This window comes from Rutidosis leptorrhynchoides, chromosome 2 (genome assembly GCF_046630445.1).
Source record: "Rutidosis leptorrhynchoides isolate AG116_Rl617_1_P2 chromosome 2, CSIRO_AGI_Rlap_v1, whole genome shotgun sequence".
Lineage (NCBI taxonomy): Eukaryota > Viridiplantae > Streptophyta > Magnoliopsida > Asterales > Asteraceae > Rutidosis > Rutidosis leptorrhynchoides.
This window is the reverse complement of record NC_092334.1, coordinates 60,497,525-60,516,816: the sequence shown is the minus strand read 5'-3', so window position 1 is coordinate 60,516,816 and position 19,292 is coordinate 60,497,525. Positions and strand designations below refer to the sequence as shown.

The window sequence follows — 19,292 nt, the reverse complement described above, 5'->3', positions numbered from 1 at the left end:
CTTATAGGTGCTTTACTTCAAGAATTATTTAAAAAAGGTTGGAAGTATGTACTACAAAAGATTTTTCGGTAAAGAGGTTGTGTCAAAGGAAACGAAATGGATGACTAAATACAATCAAATTGACTGTGGTATTTTTGCTATGAGGCACATGGAATGCTACAGAGGAGAAGAGAAGTGGTATTGTGAATTAGTGGATGAATCAAATTTTCAGAAAAAGCAGCTTACGAGCCTGAGATCGCATTATGCACTTAAGATTTTGACACACGATATGAATGAACTAAAATCAGAGTTTTTGCAGAAAATGAAGAGTTATGAAGAAACAACAAGTGATAAAATCAAGAAGCAGACTGTGGACAAGGCGAAGGCACAAGCACTGAACAAGATTGATAAATGGCATAAGAGAAAATAGAATGTATTCTATTTCATCATTAGTATGTAAAACAATTTATATTTTGAATTCTGTATTAACCGTATTGTGTGAATCATTTAGCATGATATATTAACGGTATATTGTAAATCGTTTAACCTGCGTATTTTAAGATATTATGTTGATGTTACTTAGTTAATATGGTTCACAACTTCACATTAATATTTTACTAGTTACACGCTTTGTTATATGTAAAGTAAATTACACCAGTTGGTTATTATATACATTAATAGTTTTCTACTTAGCGAATTTGTAATCGTTGACTGAATTACACTAATTGATGCATACAGTATACACATTTGATGTTAAATAGGATGAAGCTAACTACCATATTGATTAAAAAGTCCAAGGCTAAGTAACATTACATGCATTGAATATTATGTACTAAGTAAACTTAATACATTATAACATTACATACATTGAATATTATGTATTAAGTAAACTTAATACATACTAACATTACATACATTGAATATTGTGTATTAAGTACTTAATACATACTAACATTACATACATTGCATATTATGTTTTAAGCATGAATTGAACATTAAGTATTAAGCATGATGACATAATAACTGTTGGTATAAGTAAACATATGAAATGCAATAATACTCGATCTAAAACATAAACACATTTGAGTCTGAAAAACTTAAAACATTCAATGTAAGTAATGGTATGATCTTTAATAACACGCAGTCTAAAACATGTAAAAATTAAGGATAAAAAAACAATAAACAATCAATCTTGAGATTCACCAACTTCTTCATGTTGTTCATCCATCGAGTCATCATCTTCATCATCTTCATCAACAAGCTTCATCTTTTGTTTACCAGCATTTCTTTTGTCACAACTTCTCCTATTATGACCAAGAATACCACATTATTTGCATGCCCTCTGCTTCTTACCATTTCTCTCAACAGCAGGTAAATATCTCTTGTTACTACTCTCACCTTTGTTACTTCTCTCACCTTTGTTACGCACGCCCTTTGGACCATGAACATTAGCAAGAGCAGGCCTAGGGAAACCATACAACTGCTCAATTGCAGCAAATCTAGAAGGCGCTGTATCATCATCCGGATTAAAAAATTCACTAATAAACACATCAAACTTGTCTCTTAACAGATCAAGTTTTTCAGTATCATCCTTCAAGAAAAAGAGTGCTTTTCTAAATTTATTGAGCAACTCTTTCTTAACCCTATAAGATGCAACAAACGGATTTAACTCAGAAGCTATGGAATTGAATACTTCAGACGCTCCCTTTGACCATCTCTTCAGAATATATCGATCAGGAATAGCATGAACTTCATTTATATAATAAACAACGAAAACATGACGACACAAACGTCCTTCACGTACAAACAACAAACACGAGCAATCACATTCAAATGTCTTCTCATTAAATTCAACCTGAAAAATAAAAATTGGAATGCAAACATTTAAAAATAATTTAAACAGCAAAACATGCATCACAGATAATTATTTTAAAACAAACATAAAAAGTTGAAAATATTGTATACTTACATGGTAATCCCACTTAAGACGTGGTTCAGGAAACTCTTCTTGAATTACACAAATTAGCTTATCTCCTTCAACTCTAGAATTTGTTTGATAGCATGAAGAGGAAGATCTGCAGATTTCATCTTGAACAAGTAAAAAAACACTAGGGGTATATATATCCCTAGCATGTTTCTCAATGCGCCGAGTTGTTGCAAGTTTAACCAATTTGTTCTCCATTTCATATTAAAGAAGATGATTAGTATATCTTTGCCTTTCCATTGCCGCCTCAAACCTTGAATAAAAATCAACTAAAGTAGAACATCTGTCACGACCCTACTTTTTCCGTTATCTTTTACCGTTAATTATTTAACGACCGTTAACTGTTAATTGTGCTACGTCATTTCTATGACCTATATTATTATATTAATAATAATATATTAATTATTAAGTGTTATGTGAATAATTGTATTCATATTTTATATCGTACATTTCTACGTGTCGCGAATTTCTATCCGGAGAATCTTTTCGGTTTTCAAACCAACGGTCGAGCTTTTGGGATTTTTAAATCCAATTTATTTTAAATATGATATTTTGATGTCATATAATTATATATAGTGTTTATATAATTTATTTGTCGTATATATGTTATCTCTCCGAATAATTAATAGCGTAGTAGCGTTTTCGCGTTTCGGGCTTCGTTCGGGCCACAAGTATTCTTCCATTTGGCCAAAGTGGGCCATGAGGGGCCCACCCCTCTCAAAAATTCGGCCAAAACCAGCCCCTTGTCCCATATTCATTTTTTTTCAATTTTGCTTTCATTTTATTTCTCATTCTATTCTAAACCTAAATCAAGTAAGTCTTCTTTTCTCTCATCCTCCCTTTTTTTTTGAGCCGTCACTTACCACCACCAACATCATCATCATCCATTAAAATTCTTGCTTGGATCATAGGGCTTTACACATAATCGGATTGCTCTCGTTCTCCTCTACGCGTTCATATCACTTGATTATTGATTAGGGTATAAACCCTAACCCTAGCTTTTCAATTTTTCATTTATTTTTCTATTTTATGTGATATTATGATAGTATGATGATGATTGATTGTTGTAATGATGTTTGTATGCATAGAATTTCTCATAAACACTTGTTTTCGGTTTGATAAAATTGGGACAGCAGCTTTTTCATGTATTTCTGATATTGTGACTGTTATAAAAGTTAAAATAAAGTATCTAGATGAGTTTCTCTTATAAAGACATTAATTTTAGACTCCGGATTCATGTCGTTTCGATTCCCGGAGCCCTAAATATGATCAAAGTGGTATTTTGTTAAGATTGAAATGTGATTTTGGTATGAACCAGGTTTGGTCCGACTTTGTGACCATATTTGGTGACTTTAGGGTGTGTTAGTGTGTTAGAACTGATGGTGGGGCGAACTTTCATGTTCGGGTCATCTCAATCCGAGCCACGAATCACCCGTTACGTCTAAAACATGATTTTGAGTGAATTGAAGTTCCAAGTAGTGTAATGGCTGTACATCACGACTTGTGGACTGTTATTGGGGTGTTCTTGAGTGTACCAAAGTGTCAGGTGGTTTGTTTAGGCGGAGAAATATGTAAGGCTCGCCGAAAACCGACACCCGGGGCTCAGGATACGACCCGATGAACTTTTAATTTAAAACTTATGACTAATTATTAAACTTATGATATAAATAATGGATTTCATTATCATTTAATTACTTATGATAAAAAAGGTAATTATTATTATTTAAGACTTATGATATATATTTATTATATCATTTAATTAATACTTATGATTTAATTAACATTTTAATTAAACATATGATTAATAATACTTTATTATTAATGGAAAATACTTATGATAAGTATTAAACTTATATTATGAGATTATTATAATAATACTTATAATAAGGATTGATTAATTATTTAATTATTATAAGGCTTAGTTATTATTTAATTATAATTTAATTATTAAATACTTATGATTTAATAATTATAATTAGAAACTTATGATATGATTAATAATTCATTATTAATTAATAATACTTATGATATGATTTAAAATTTATTATTAATTAAAAATACTTACATTATGACTAATATTTAATTAATTAATTAAATACTTATATTATATTAATTATATCATTTAAACCTATATTAACTTTAATAATTCATTTTAATTTAATTAAACTTATGTTATGACATAATTAGACATATTTAACTTTAATAAACGTTATAACTTATATTATTATTATAACTTACACTTTTAAAATTAACGTTGACTATGTTTGACCAAGGTTGACTTTTGAGTTGACTTTTGAGTTGATTTTTGGTTGACTTTGACTTTTAGTTGACTTTTGTTGACTTTCTAATTAAGGAAACTTTCCTAACTTATAAACTTTCCTAAAATAGCAACTTTCTAAATTTGGAAACTTTCCAAAAATAGAAACTTTCCAAAAATAGAAACTTTCCAAAAATGGAAACCTGCTAAAAATAGAAACTTTCTAAAAATAGAAAGTGTGTGTCCATAAGCTGTTCCAATCAAACCAATGCATATTGAGTGTTGTTCTATGTCTACTTGCAACATGTACAATAGCTATCATACTAAGACTTGACCTAAGTTAGTTATTTATATCGACCTGCTTTATTTATAGGTCGGCGTTGTGATCATTCCTGATCATTTTACTTCATTTGCTGTTCGCTTGTTTGTGTGGTTACTTCGTGTGCTATTAAGGTGAGTTATAGTCCCATTTTTCTATTTTAAATCTTTTGGAATGAGAATACATGCATTTTATTTTTCATATTGGACACAAGTGGAAGTTGGTTTAAATTATTCATTGTGAGTCGAACAAAAATATTTCCTAATCTGGTAATTGTAATCACTGGTTTCTACTGGTGAACGCGAATCCTACGGATAGATCTATCGGGTTTGACAACCCCATTTCGAGCTAGTCGCGTTAGCAATTTATAATCGGAATGTTTAGTACTTCGTATTTTGTTGTAGATACACTTGTTCGGTGTATATTATTTATTGTGTTTGGAAAGGGTAAATAAATGGTTAAGTGGTTACCAGGTGGCTCACGGTAAATGGAATAATGTTTTTATATGTTTTTTAGCATATAATTTTGTGGTCCAAAAAGGAGTTTTTATGTTTTCAAACATAAATTTTTATGGTTTACATTAAATATTGTTTGCAATATTAAACCTATAATTCACTCAACATTTTTGTTGACAGTTACTCGCATGTTTTATTCTCAGGTTCATGATTGATTGCTTCCGCTGTGCTTAGAGAGTCTGCATATTTATGATGGCAGCTTTTATTAAACATTAACTTGCATTCTATTTTGATACATTTAATAGTGGATGTAGTTGACTTTATTTTGGTCAACTTTTGGGTTAAGTAATAATGTATGGTTTTTCTAAACTTACATATTTTGGGTAGGTTTCCTTTATAGGAAATCATTTTTAAATAAAGAATGCAAGGTTATTTATTAAATTCATATAGAGTTATGATCAAGCTGTGGGACCAAGTGACGGAGCCGTTAAGTGTTTTGACGGGGACATCACAGTTGGTATCAGAGCTTTGGTTGTAGGGAATTAGGCTGTATTGATGTCGTTACCTGAGTCAATAGGGTGCATTAGTGAGTCTAGTCTACAGCCCGGCCTATAATATATTATTATATGTGATTAATTGTATCGTATTGCGTATGTATATTGTTATCATGCATACATCTCTGTTATGTTCTGAATCCGGGAGGAACTCCCATTCCGATTTAAACGTATTCTCAGACTCATGCGAGTTTATCTTTACAAGAACACCTTAGATAGTGAAATTGAGAGATGTCATTCTTGACTTCTGAAATTCTCGACATTCCTATGTCATCTATTATGGTTATGTGTTTGACGTTTGAGCTATGTTACGCGAGATGTCATTCTTGACTTCTAAATGCTCGACATTTCAATGTCAGCTATTATGTTTAGGTATATAACATTCTTGTTATATTACGTGCCTTTGTGCCGTTGTGCCTATGTGCTTTAGTTTTTGAACCGAAAAACGTCATTCATGACTTTTAGAGATTCTTGGTACCTCGAAGACATTTTTATGTCATCGTTACTCTTATTCATTACTTTTGATGTTTTTGTCTCTTGTGCTATCCTTAGCACATTGTTTAAGAAATCGTTTTAGAAAAATTGTGTGGAAATTTGAGGTTGATCGCGTGTCCTGACCTCATGTAGTGCTATTGGAATGGAACTATGAATTAGTGAAATATAATGGCATCAGGCCAACGTGATTATATTACGTTAATTCATAAAGGAGTCCCAATATTGTGACATGAGGAATAGAAAGCGAGTCAGAGAAAATTTTTACACTACTTATTCAGAAATTCCCATGTATTACATGGGCATGGAAAATATTCATTATCTTATTTGTTGATATACGAGAAGCTCGTTTTAACCAAATTATGTATCTCGTGCTCTATCCTTCATAACTCGCTTGTTAGCAAAAGCTTCGCTCGGGAACAGTTTTGGCCCAAGGACTTATGTCCTGATAATAGTCAAAACAACATTTAACTCATTGGTTTTCATGACCTCGTAACATTTGTTGGTCAAATGTCGCACGACGATTCAAGTCCTTTACTCGATATTCCACGATCTTACTTCAACTTGTAACCTATGAAATATAGATACTCTATTTATCATCGGGAATTTTACACATTTGTTTAATTGGACGGTTCTCATGAGATTTATGGGCGAATAGAAGTAATGGAATATTTTGTCATGTATACAATTGATAAAATCATATATGTACGTATGGATTCAATTAAATAAATTTACCCTTACCTATTTTGGCTAGTATACACTAAATCATACCTTCAAAATCATTTTAAAACCACTCATTTATTGAGTTGTTTGACTAAGTCAATTTGTTTTATATAAAATGATACATGATGTACATACTTCTAAATTTACTAAGAACTTCGTTCCTTTTATGTTGTCACATCAAACGTTTAAAGCTTTTTCAAAACTCCTTTGATCGATTTTATCAAATCTTCGCATTACTCTACAGAGTGTTTGAATCAAAGTTCTTCTCATCCTCCGTTTAAGGATGAAACTTACCATTAAGTTCATTGATAGAAACTCTTACACCACTTTGGATGTCGGTTTTATAAAATTTGTTGGAAAGTCTTTGAGCTCATAAAATTTACCCTCTTATGGTTGGACATGGCCAAAACGCAGACCGATAAATCAATTTTCTGGGGTACACTCAGTGGTCACTCTATTGTAGAAAAGGCGCTAGGTGGGTTTCTACCCCAACTGTTGTTAAAGTAGGTATCATGGATGTATATTACACTAGACCGCTTGAAGAGTTTCTATTCTCAATTTTCGCGATTAACCGCAGCACCCTCGTAAACATAAATCCTAGGATTCAATACTTTGAGGTGCACGAAATTATTTTTGGAGATTCATCATACCTGAAGTCAGCCATTCTTTATAACCCATGATTCGCGTTCTTTTCATCCGCACGTAAATTTAAGAATATGGATGAATCCTAGATTTCCTCGCTCATTGTACAAGGAATTTCACTCTCGTTGAAATATCACACCTTTCGTACATCTTCCTTTTGGAAATGTAATGAAAATCTACTTTGAAGTCCGTGATCCTCGTTATCTCCTTTGAGAGAATTTCCTTAAATATCTATGCCACCGATGTGACTACTCCTTGTTGCAACTATATTTCATTCGTCCTAGTTCGTCCCCTTGGGGAGCTCCTGTTTTGTTTATTGAGAAGAAAGATGGTTCGTTCCGAATGTGCATTGATTATCATGAATTGAACAAGCTTACGGTTAAGAATCGTTACTCTCTTCCGAGAATTGATGATCTGTTCGATCAACTTCAAGGTTCGTCCGTTTATTCTAAAATTGATCTTCATTCCGGCTATCACCAACTGCGGGCTAAAGAAACTGATATTTCGAAAGCCGCTTTCCGTACCCGTTATGGTCACTGCGAATTTCTTGTTATGCCTTCCGGATTGACTAATGCACCTGCTGTGTTCATGGACCTCATGAATCGTGTGTGTAGACCTTATCTGGACAAGTTCGTTATCGTTTTTATCGGTGATATTCTTATCTATTCCAAGAGTGATCAAGAACACGAAGAACATTTGAAGTCGGTCCTTGATTTGTTGAGGACGGAAGAGTTGTACGCTAAGTTCTCTAAGTGCGCGTTCTGGTTGAAAGAAGTTCAATTCTTTGGACATATTGTTAGTAAACAGGGAATACAAGTTGATCCTGCCAAGATTGAGGCAATTAAAAAGAAGGGAATTCCAAAAACTCCTACTCAAATTCACCAGTTTGTAGGATTATCAGGCTATTATAGAAGGTTCATTCAAGATTTTTCACGAGTAGCGAAACCTCTGACTGCTTTAACGCATAAGGGGAAGAAGTACGAGTGGAGGAGTGAACAAGAGTCTGCTTTCCAAACTCTGAAGAAGAAGTTAACTTCTGCACCGATATTATCACTACCTGAGGGTAATGATGATTTTGTTATCTATTGTGATGCTTCGTGTCAAGACTTTGGTTGTGTTTTGATGCAACGAAAGAAAGTCATTGCTTACGCGTCACGTCAGTTGAAGATTCATGAACAGAATTATACAACCCATGATGTAGAATTGGGAGCTGTTGTGTTCGCACTCAAGAATTGGAGACATTACTTATATGGGGTCAAAATTACTATGTACACTGATCACAAAAGTCTTCAACATATCCTTGATCAGAAACAGTTGAATATGAGGCAACGAAGATGGATTGAGACGTTGAATGATTATGATTGTGAACTTTTATATCATCCGGGAAAGGCCAACGTTGTGGCCGATGCGTTAAGCCGCAAAGAAAGGGCTGAACCTCGCAGGTTTAGAGCCTTGAATATGACAATTCGAACAAACCTCGCAAGGCAGATTCTTGAGGCACAACAAGAAGCCTTGAAGGAGGAGAATTTTGTAACGGGACGGTCCGAGGCTTGAGTAAACAGTTAGAGGTACGAACCGATGGTACTCGGTATTTTACGGGACGCCTTTGGGTTTCGAAGTTTGGTGATCTGAGACAACTTGTTTTAGATGAGGCTCATAAGTCTAGGTACTCTATTTATCCTGGTTCAGGAAAGATGTATCATGATCTTAAGGAGCTGTATTGGTGGCCTAATTTGAAAGCTGATGTGGCTACGTATGTGGCTAAGTGTTTGACCTGTGCTAAGGTTAAAGCTGAACACCAAAAACTGCCTGGACTTTTGGTGCAACCTCAGATTCCCGAGTGGAAGTGGGAAGGTATTACGATGGATTTTATTACTAAATTACCGAGAGTTGCGGGTGGCTATGATACCATTTGAGTGATTGTAGATCGACTCACTAAGTCAGCTCATTTCTTGCCAATTAAGGAAACAGATTCGAAGGAGAAGCTTACTCGTTTGTATTTAAAGAAGATTGTTTCTAGACATGGTGTTCATGTATTTATTATTTCGGACCGAGACAGTCGGTTTACATCGAGGTTTTGGCAGTCCTTACAAGATGCTTTGGGAACTAAATTGTATATGGACACTGCTTATCATCCACAGTCAGATGGTCAGAGTGAAAGGACCATTCAAACGTTGGAAGACATGTTACGAGCATGCATCATTGATTTCGGTAATGGTTGGGATAAGTACTTGCCACTGACTGAATTTTCTTATAAAAACAGTTATCATGCAAGTATTATGCCGCACCTTTTGAAGCGCTGTATGGTAGATAGTGTAGGTCTCCTGTCTGCAGGAATGAGGTTGGGAATGCTCAACTCACAGGTCCAGAAATTATTCACGAGACTACCGAGAAGATTGTACAGATTAAGGAAAGATTGAGAACTGCTAGAAGTCGGCAAAAGAGTTATGCCGACAGGGGAAGGAAAGATGTAGAATTTCAAGTTGGTGATCGTGTTATGTTAAAGGTTTCACCTTGGAAGGGTGTGATCCGTTTTGGTAAGAGCGGAAAGTTAAGTCCTCGTTTTGTTGGACCGTTTGAGATTGTTGAGAGAGTTGGACCGGCGGCTTATCGTTTGAAATTGCCACAAGAACTCAGTGCTGTTCACGATGTTTTTCATGTGTCGAACTTAAAGAAGTGTTTGGCCAAGGCCGACACGACTATTCCTTTGGAAGAACTTCATGTTGATAAGCAACTACACTTTATTGAGGAATCTATTGAAATTATGGATCGAGAAGTTAAGACTCTTAAGCAGAGCCGAATTCCTATTGTCCGGGTTAGATGGAACGCTAGACGCGGTCCCGAGTTTACTTGGGAGCATGAAGATCAGATGAAGCAGAAGTACCCGCATTTGTTCCCAGATGCTGAGTCAACCCCTGCACCTGCTTAAATTTCGGGACGAAATTTCCGTAACGGGAAGGTACTGTCACGACCATACTTTTTCCGTTATCTTTTACCGTTAATTATTTAACGAACGTTAACTGTTAATTGTGCTACGTCATTTCTATGACCTATATTATTATATTAATAATAATATATTAATTATTAAGTGTTATGTGAATAATTGTATTCATATTTTATATCGTATGTTTCTACGTGTCGCGCATTTCTATCCGGCGAATCTTTTCGGTTTTCAAACCAACGGTCGAGCTTTTGGGATTTTTAAATCCAATTTATTTTAAATATGATATTTTGATGTCAAATGATTATATATAGTGTTTATATAATTTATTTGTCGCATATATGTTATCTCTCCGAATAATTAATCGCGTAGTAGCGTTTTCGCGTTTCGGGCTTCGTTCGGGCGATCGGGCCACAAGTATTCTTCCATTTGGCCAAAGTAGGCCATGAGGGGCCCACCCCTCTCAAAAATTCGGCCAAAACCAGCCCCTTGTCCCATATTCATTTTTTTTCAATTTTGCTTTCATTTTATTTCTCATTCTATTCTAAACCTAAATCAAGTAAGTCTTCTTTTCTCTCATCCTCCCTTTTTTTTTTTGAGCTGTCACTTACCACCAACAACATCATCATCATCCATTAAAATTCTTGCTTGGCTCATAGGGCTTTACACATAATCGGATTGCTCTCGTTCTCCTCTACGCGTTCATATCACTTGATTATTGATTAGGGTATAAACCCTAACCCTAGCTTTTCAATTTTTCATTTATTTTTCAATTTTTATGTGATATTATGATAGTATGATGATGATTGATTGTTGTAATGATGTTTGTATGCATAGAATTACTCATAAACACTTGTTTTCGGTTTGATAAAATTGGGACAGCAGCTTTTTCGTGTATTTCTGATATTGTGACTATTATAAAAGTTAAAATAAAGTATCTAGATGAGTTCCTCTCATCAAGACATTAATTTTAGACTCCGGATTCATGTCGTTTCGATTCCCGGAGCCCTAAATATGATCAAAGTGGTATTTTGTTAAGATTGAAATGTGATTTTGGTATGAACCAGGTTTGGTCCGACTTTGTGACCATATTTGGTGACTTTAGGGTGTGTTAGTGTGTTAGGACTGATGGTGGGGCGAACTTTCATGTTCGGGTCATCTCAATCCGAGCCACGAATCACCCGTTACGTCTAAAACACGATTTTGAGTGAATTGAAGTTCCAAGTAGTGTAATGGCTGTACATTACGACTTGTGGACTGTTCTTGGGGTGTTCTTGAGTGTACCAAAGTATCGGGTGGTTTGCTTAGGTGGAGATATATGTAAGGCTCGCCGAAAACCGACACCCGGGGCTCAGGATACGACCCGATGAACTTTTGATTTAAAACTTATGACTAATTATTAAACTTATGATATAAATAATGGATTTCATTATCATTTAATTACTTATGATAAAAAAGGTAATTATTATTATTTAAGACTTATGATATATATTTATTATATCATTTAATTAATACTTATGATTTAATTAACATTTTAATTAAACATATGATTAATAATACTTTATTATTAATGGAAAATACTTATGATAAGTATTAAACTTATATTATGAGATTATTATAATAAGACTTATAATAAGGATTGATTAATTATTTAATTATTATAAGGCTTAGTTATTATTTAATTATAATTTAATTATTAAATACTTATGATTTAATAATTATAATTAGAAACTTATGATATGATTAATAATTCATTATTAATTAATAATACTTATGATATGATTTAAAATTTATTATTAATTAAAAATACTTACATTATGACTAATATTTAATTAATTAATTAAATAGTTATATTATATTAATTATATCATTTAAACCTATATTAACTTTAATAATTCATTTTAATTTAATTAAACTTATGTTATGACATAATTAGACATATTTAACTTTAATAAATGTTATAACTTATATTATTATTATAACTTACACTTTTAAAATTAACGTTGACTATGTTTGACCAAGGTTGACTTTTGAGTTGACTTTCGGTTGACTTTGACTTTCAGTTGACTTTTGTTGACTTTCTAATTAAGGAAACTTTCCTAACTTATAAACTTTCCTAAAATAGCAACTTTCTAAATTTGGAAACTTTCCAAAAATAGAAACTTTCCAAAAATAGAAACTTTCCAAAATAGAAACTTTCCAAAAATAGAAACTTTCCAAAAATAGAAACTTTCCAAAATTGGAAACCTGCTAAAAATAGAAACTTTCTAAAAATAGAAAGTGTGTGTCCGTAAGCTGTTCCAATCAAACCAATGCATATTGAGTGTTGTTCTATATCTACTTGCAACATGTACAATAGCTATTATACTAAGACTTGACCTAAGTTAGTTATTTATATCGACCTGCTTTATTTATAGGTCGGCGTTGTGATCATTCCTGATCATTTTACTTCATTTGCTGTTCGCTTGTTTGTGTGGTTACTTCGTGTGCTATTAAGGTGAGTTATAGTCCCATTTTTCTATTTTAAATCTTTTGGGATGAGAATACATGCATTTTATTTTTTATATTGGACACAAGTGGAAGTTGGTTTAAATTATTCATTGTGAGTCGAACAAAAATATTCCCTAATCTGGTAATTGTAATCACTGGTTTCTACTGGTGAACGCGAATCCTACGGATAGATCTATCGGGTTTGACAACCCCATTTCGAGCTAGTCGCGCTAGCAATTTATAATCGGAATGTTTAGTACTTCGTATTTTATTGTAGATACACTTGTTCGGTGTATATTATTTATTGTGTTTGGCAAGGGTAAATAAATGGTTAAGTGGTTACCAGGTGGCTCACGGTAAATGAAATAATGTTTTTATATGTTTTTTAGTATATAATTTTGTGGTCCAAAAAGGAGTTTTTATGTTTTCAAACATAAATTTTTATGGTTTTCATTAAATATTGTTTGCAATATTAAACCTATAATTCACTCAACATTTTTGTTGACAGTTACTCGCATGTTTTATTCTCTGGTTCATGATTGATTACTTCCGCTATGCTTAGAGCGTCTACATATTTATGATGGCAGCTTTTGTTAAACATTAACTTGCATTCTATTTTGATACATTTAATAGTGGATGTAGTTGACTTTGTTTTGGTCAACTTTTGGGTTAAGTAATAATGTATGGTTTTTCTAAACTTACATATTTTGGGTAGGTTTCCTTTATAGAAAATCATTTTTAAATAAAGAATGCAAGGTTATTTATTAAATTCATATAGAGTTATGATCAAGCTGTGGGACCAAGTGACGGAGCCGTTAAGTGTTTTGACGGGGACATCACAACATCTGTTCTTGCATTTACTGAAAAATGGATTATCACTCTCTAAAAGTGAAGAAGTTCTCATCAAAGCATTCATAGGGTATCCATGAAGAAGCATGGTACCCACATTTCTTTAATTTTGTACATGTCATTGAACCATCTAACTTCATGCAATTTATAGTCATCAATCAATGATTTCCAACGAGTCTCAAACTTTTCAGGTGTTTGTTGCTGATTCCAGAAAATTAAATTCATACAAAATTAGGAGTATCATACAATTCGTGGCCAACCTAAAAAATATAAAACTAACATAAAAAGTTGAAAAAAGGCAAGTAATAAAAAGTAAGAAAACAAAAAGTTAAAAACATAAAACCTTATCACGCAGCTTGTAACTTATATGCCACATGCACAATCGGTGTTTTGCATGTTTAAATTTCAAATCAATAGCCTCTTTCATTGCAGGATCATGATCGGTGACAACTAATGAAGGTTCATTCCCAAAAGTTTTCAAGAAACAGTCTAGAAACCAGTTAAACGATTCAATACTTTCACCAATAAGTAGAGCAGCACCAAAACACACAAGTTTCTTATGATTATCAATTCCAGTAAGAGGAACAAACACCATCTTGTACCTGAAATACAATTTAAAATAATTAATAATAATATTACACACATTGAATGTTAACAGAATAAATTAATAAAAACAAAAGTAAAGACTTACTTGTTTGTCTTGTAAGTTGCATCAAAAGACACGATATCACCAAACTCTTGATAATTAACTTTAGAGATATAATCAGACCAGAATACTCCAAGTAAAGTACCATCATTACCACATTTATACTTGCAAGTGAAGTTTGGTAAAACTTCTTGCTTCCGAAGAAGATTCTCTATAAAAATGTGTGCATCACTTTCACCTACATACCGATTCATGTCACGCCTAAAGTTTTGAAAATCAACAGAAGAAGGACCAACCAGACTAAAACCACCATTAAGATTTGAGATAATGTTATAAGCTGTAGTAGCACCAACATTAGATTTAGTATTTAAATCAAACAACATTTGCGCGTCGTCTAAACCAATCCTTCTGTTTATCTTCATTTGCTGTCTATTACCTACAGAAACTAACTTATGATTGTGACCTTCATAGAACTTCCAAATCATCACCTTATCACCAACTAACTTACATCTAAGAGATGCAGAACAACCAGTCTTGATTGTGGAAACTTTACGAATAAGAGGTTTTTTTTCCTTCTTTCTTTTCTTCCTTTTATCAGCTTTAGAAAGTTCAACATTAGATTCACCATTACCATCAACATCAACTTCTGAGTCACCTTCAACATCACCTTCCACACCACCTTCAACTGAATCTTTAACAATAGGTAGATTAAAATCTACAAGAGAATCATAGGCGAGATGACTAGAAGTACCGGATCTATTACAAGAAAAAACCTTGTAAATAACAATCCCAGCTGTATTTCTATTTTGCGAAGATCTTTTAGTATCAAATCCACCAGCCTCGCCACAGGACTCATAAAACAACTGACATGCATCACACGATTGAAATAAAGTACCAATAACAGGTTTCAAATGATCAGGAACAACAGGTAAATATTCTTGTGAACCATCAACACTTTCTCTAATTATTGAAGAAATATCAAGTTGTTCAACAATTGCTCCAGAACCTAAAAATACAAAATATTGATCATGCAATGTTATTAGCAATATATTTATTATTGGTGAACAGAAACATATCATAAACCCTAAAAAACAATAAAAAAGAACAGAAAATATATAATAATAATAAACATATGTAATGTTCATAAGAAAATCATGTATTGAAATCAGAAAAAAAACAATTCACATTAAAACGTGCAGGGCATGTAATGTTTTTAGAAAAATATTTATCATTGATGAACAGAAACATTACATAAACCATAAAATAAAAAGAAACAATAAACAATAGATAATAATATTCATCATATGTAATATTCATAAGAAAATAAAGTATTAAAAGCAGGAAAAACAAAGTCACATTAATACATGCAACACATGTAATGTTATTAAAAATATTCATTATTAATGCACTGAAACATAACCTAAACCCTAAAATAGAAGCAAACAACAGAAAACAGATAACAGATAGTAATATTGATCATACGTAAATAAAATTAAAAATAATGAATGTAAATCAGGAAACACGTACATTCAGCATTAGACTGTGCAGAATCGAAACCAGATGAAGCATCGACAGAAGTAGAACCTTCAACACGAGAGGTAGAATCTGAAGCACAAATAGAACTGGAAGCCATCGCAAACCTTGATTACACATAAAAAAGTAAAAACGAATCAGATACGAATGATATAGAACTAAATTGAGCAAAAACAAAAACGAATCAGATGAACTTATAAACCATAACTCAAACGTTTATGATGAAGACGAAATCACTGAAAAATTGTATGAAGAATCGTAATTGAATATTGACGAAGAGAGAACGAAACCCTAATTCAATGATGATCAACGAAAAAACAAAATCAATTATATCAGTTAATAAAAGGAAAAAAGAAAAAAAAAGAATTACGAAATTACGAAAAAACTAAAAGTAATTATGAAATGACGAAATTACCCTTTCAATACAAATAAAGGATACGGCCAGGAAGCTGGAACAAGAAGAGGAGGTGGAATATTATGGGCTGTTGGATCAAAAATCAAGGGTGAGATCATGAGCTTCCCCCTTCCCCCCTAAAAATCACTTCCCTCTTGGTTCTCATTTGATCCCTCTACTATATATATATATATATATATATATATATATATATATATATATATATATATATATATATATATATATATATATATATATATATATATGACAAAATTACGCTCGTCGTCCCTGAACTTGTATCCAGCCTTCTCAGGTCATCCTTAAACTTTTTTTTTTTGCTGGCGTCATCCCTAAATTTGTACTTTGTAACTCTAGTCGTCCCTCCGTCTACTTTCCGTACCATTTTTCCGTTATCTCATCCCATGTGCGAGGCACATGAGGGTATTTTAGTCTTTCTATCATTTTTTTAATTTAATAATTTAATTCATCATTTGTTTATCTCTTTTAAATAATTGTGCCCAACTACCCCATGTGAACCATCCTTTCAACCCATTTTCTTTTCCTTTTTGAATCTCTCGATGATGGCTTGCTAGTTCCATTTCTCTTTCTCAAGTCCATTTGAGTTTCCTTTTTGTGAATCCCTTTTCTTCCTTCATCTTTTTCGCTACCATATTTCCAGGTTTATTGATCATCATCGTTGGTTTCATCACAGCAATGGAATTAAAATATTAGAAAAAATTCACCAAAATGATTTCATCCCAGTTTACATAATTCCCATTAAATTACAATACCCATTTGTAATCCTACTGCAGCAAACTCAAATGTACCAGGATCTGAAACGATTACATCAATGATGTGTTTAAAATTCGCCATCGAATCAAATCAAATAACAAATAAATTACCGGCGAGTGTTGTTCATCTTCCGGCAACTCTTCCTGTCTCCAACGACCACCGTCGACCACCATCAATTACCATCGACCACCGGCTAGTGTTGTTTCACCCAGATCTGTGATAGAAGGAAATTAACTCACCCAGATAAGTGATTGAAGGAAATATACGACGACAGACGGATCTCCGATTCAATGTTCGGGGTTGCAGGTTATTGAACGCAGCCGTTTCTTCCACCCATTTTGTTATTTTCTGCAAATCGAAGGTGATGTGCTTTCTGTGGGTCTGAAAATCTTTCACCCTTTTTTAATTGTTGCTGTAGAGATGTAAATTAATTTGAAAGAAATAGTGAAAACCTAATGATGTGTTTGATATGGGTAAATGCAATCTTAACAAGGCGTTTAGTTTGAAAGAAACTCATGGTTTAATGTTGAAGTTCCACATCTGACTTTTTATTATATGATTTGATTTGTAACTAGTTAGGGTTTATAATTTGGTATAAAATGAAATGGGGAATATCAAAGATGAATAAGAAGGTGACTGCAGTTGGTAGAGATGAGAAAGGAGTTGGTTAAAGCTTAAAAGACAAAATTACCCTCACATGTCTGGCACATGACATGAATTAACAGAGAAATTGGACGGAAAATAGACAGAGGGACGACCAGAGTTACAAAGTACAAGTTCAGGGACGGCGTCAGCAAAAAAAAAAGTTTAAGGATGGCGTGAGAAGGCTGGATACAAGTTCAGGGACGACGAGCGTAATTTTGTCTATATATATATATATATATATATATATATATATATATATATATATATATATATATATATATATATATATATATATATAGAGGGATCAAATGAGAACTTTTTTGTGTGAGAACCCTGAGAACTCAAAAATACCCCAAAATACACTGAAATACGGACGAGCAAAAAAGGGGATAGTCGAGCAAAAAATAGGAAATTCGAACAAAAAAAACACGGCCGAACAAAAAGGAGCAATTCGAACAAAAAACATGATATTCGAACAAAAAAAAAGCGGCCGAACAATTTTGTGTTCTACATTTTGAATAGTCAAACAAAAAAATGTAGAACACGTTGATAGTCGAGCAAAAAAGGCGATATTCGAACCAAAATGTATTCTACATTTTGGTATTCGAAAAAAAAATAAAATTTTTTTGCTCGACTATGAATTTTTTGTTCGTCCGTGTTTTTAATTTTTGCTCGAATTCCCTTTTTTTTGTGTGCTCGAATTCCCCTTTTTTGCTCGAATTTCAGTGTATTTGGGTGTATTTTGGAGTTTCTAAAGTTCTCACACTAAAATAATTCTCACTGGATCCTCTCCCTATATATATATACACACACATATATATGAAAGAAAAAGGTTTTTTTGATTGTGGTTGAAAGTTATTTATGGATGTTTATATATTTATATATATATATATATATAGTAATTTATTTATAGATACATACTACATGTACGTAATATGCATATGTATATTATTTAGATATAAATTATTGTTATTTTAAGATATTATTATGTTTAATATAAAATTTTTTGACAGATTTATCTTTCTGTTCGCCGCGAGTTAGGTTTTACCGCCATCAACGTTCAACTCGAAATAATTTTACGAACAAAACACAATAAATTGTATTCGAAATGGAGCTTCGATGCAGTACCAATGAAGCATTTCTTTTTTGCAATAAATACGAAAGTGATTTAGATTTACAGTTTAAGTCCTTAAAATATTTATAAACACACAAATATAATTATTATAATATTAATTATACATGACGACTCCCTCGAGTACCATTATTTTGCTGAAATGACTAACAACTTTTCTTAAATTAAAACTCACGGGTTATACTTTTATTCAAAAAATTATTGTATATAATAATTTTGAAATAATATAATTTATACTTTATTAATGTTACGTTCCATGACAATTTACAATGTACTCTAAATATTACGTAGTATGTAATTTATATATTAAAAAGATATTAATGATGAGAAAAAAATTGTAGACATTAAGTTACTAACACCACTCAAAACCACATTTAAATTTGTCAACACCACGAGATCTTAAACTCAAAAGAACCTTGAAATTCGTCAATACTACGGGCTCTTAAACTCAAAAGAAATTTTTTA

The 19,292-nt window shown here is 32.6% G+C and overlaps 1 protein-coding gene across 1 annotated transcript; it reads right to left on the bottom strand.

Moving 5' to 3' along the window:
- Positions 1-1,306: 1,306 nt before the first annotated feature.
- On the bottom strand, positions 1,307-15,964 carry LOC139887911 (protein FAR1-RELATED SEQUENCE 5-like). Its single transcript, XM_071870959.1, has 6 exons — positions 15,859-15,964; positions 14,377-15,337; positions 14,029-14,287; positions 13,801-13,886; positions 1,949-2,054; positions 1,307-1,834 (listed from the first exon to the last, which is right to left on the bottom strand). The coding sequence occupies exons 1-6, from the start codon at positions 15,962-15,964 to the stop codon at positions 1,307-1,309; spliced, it is 2,046 nt and encodes a 681-aa protein (XP_071727060.1).
- Between the last annotated feature and the right edge of the window lie 3,328 nt (positions 15,965-19,292).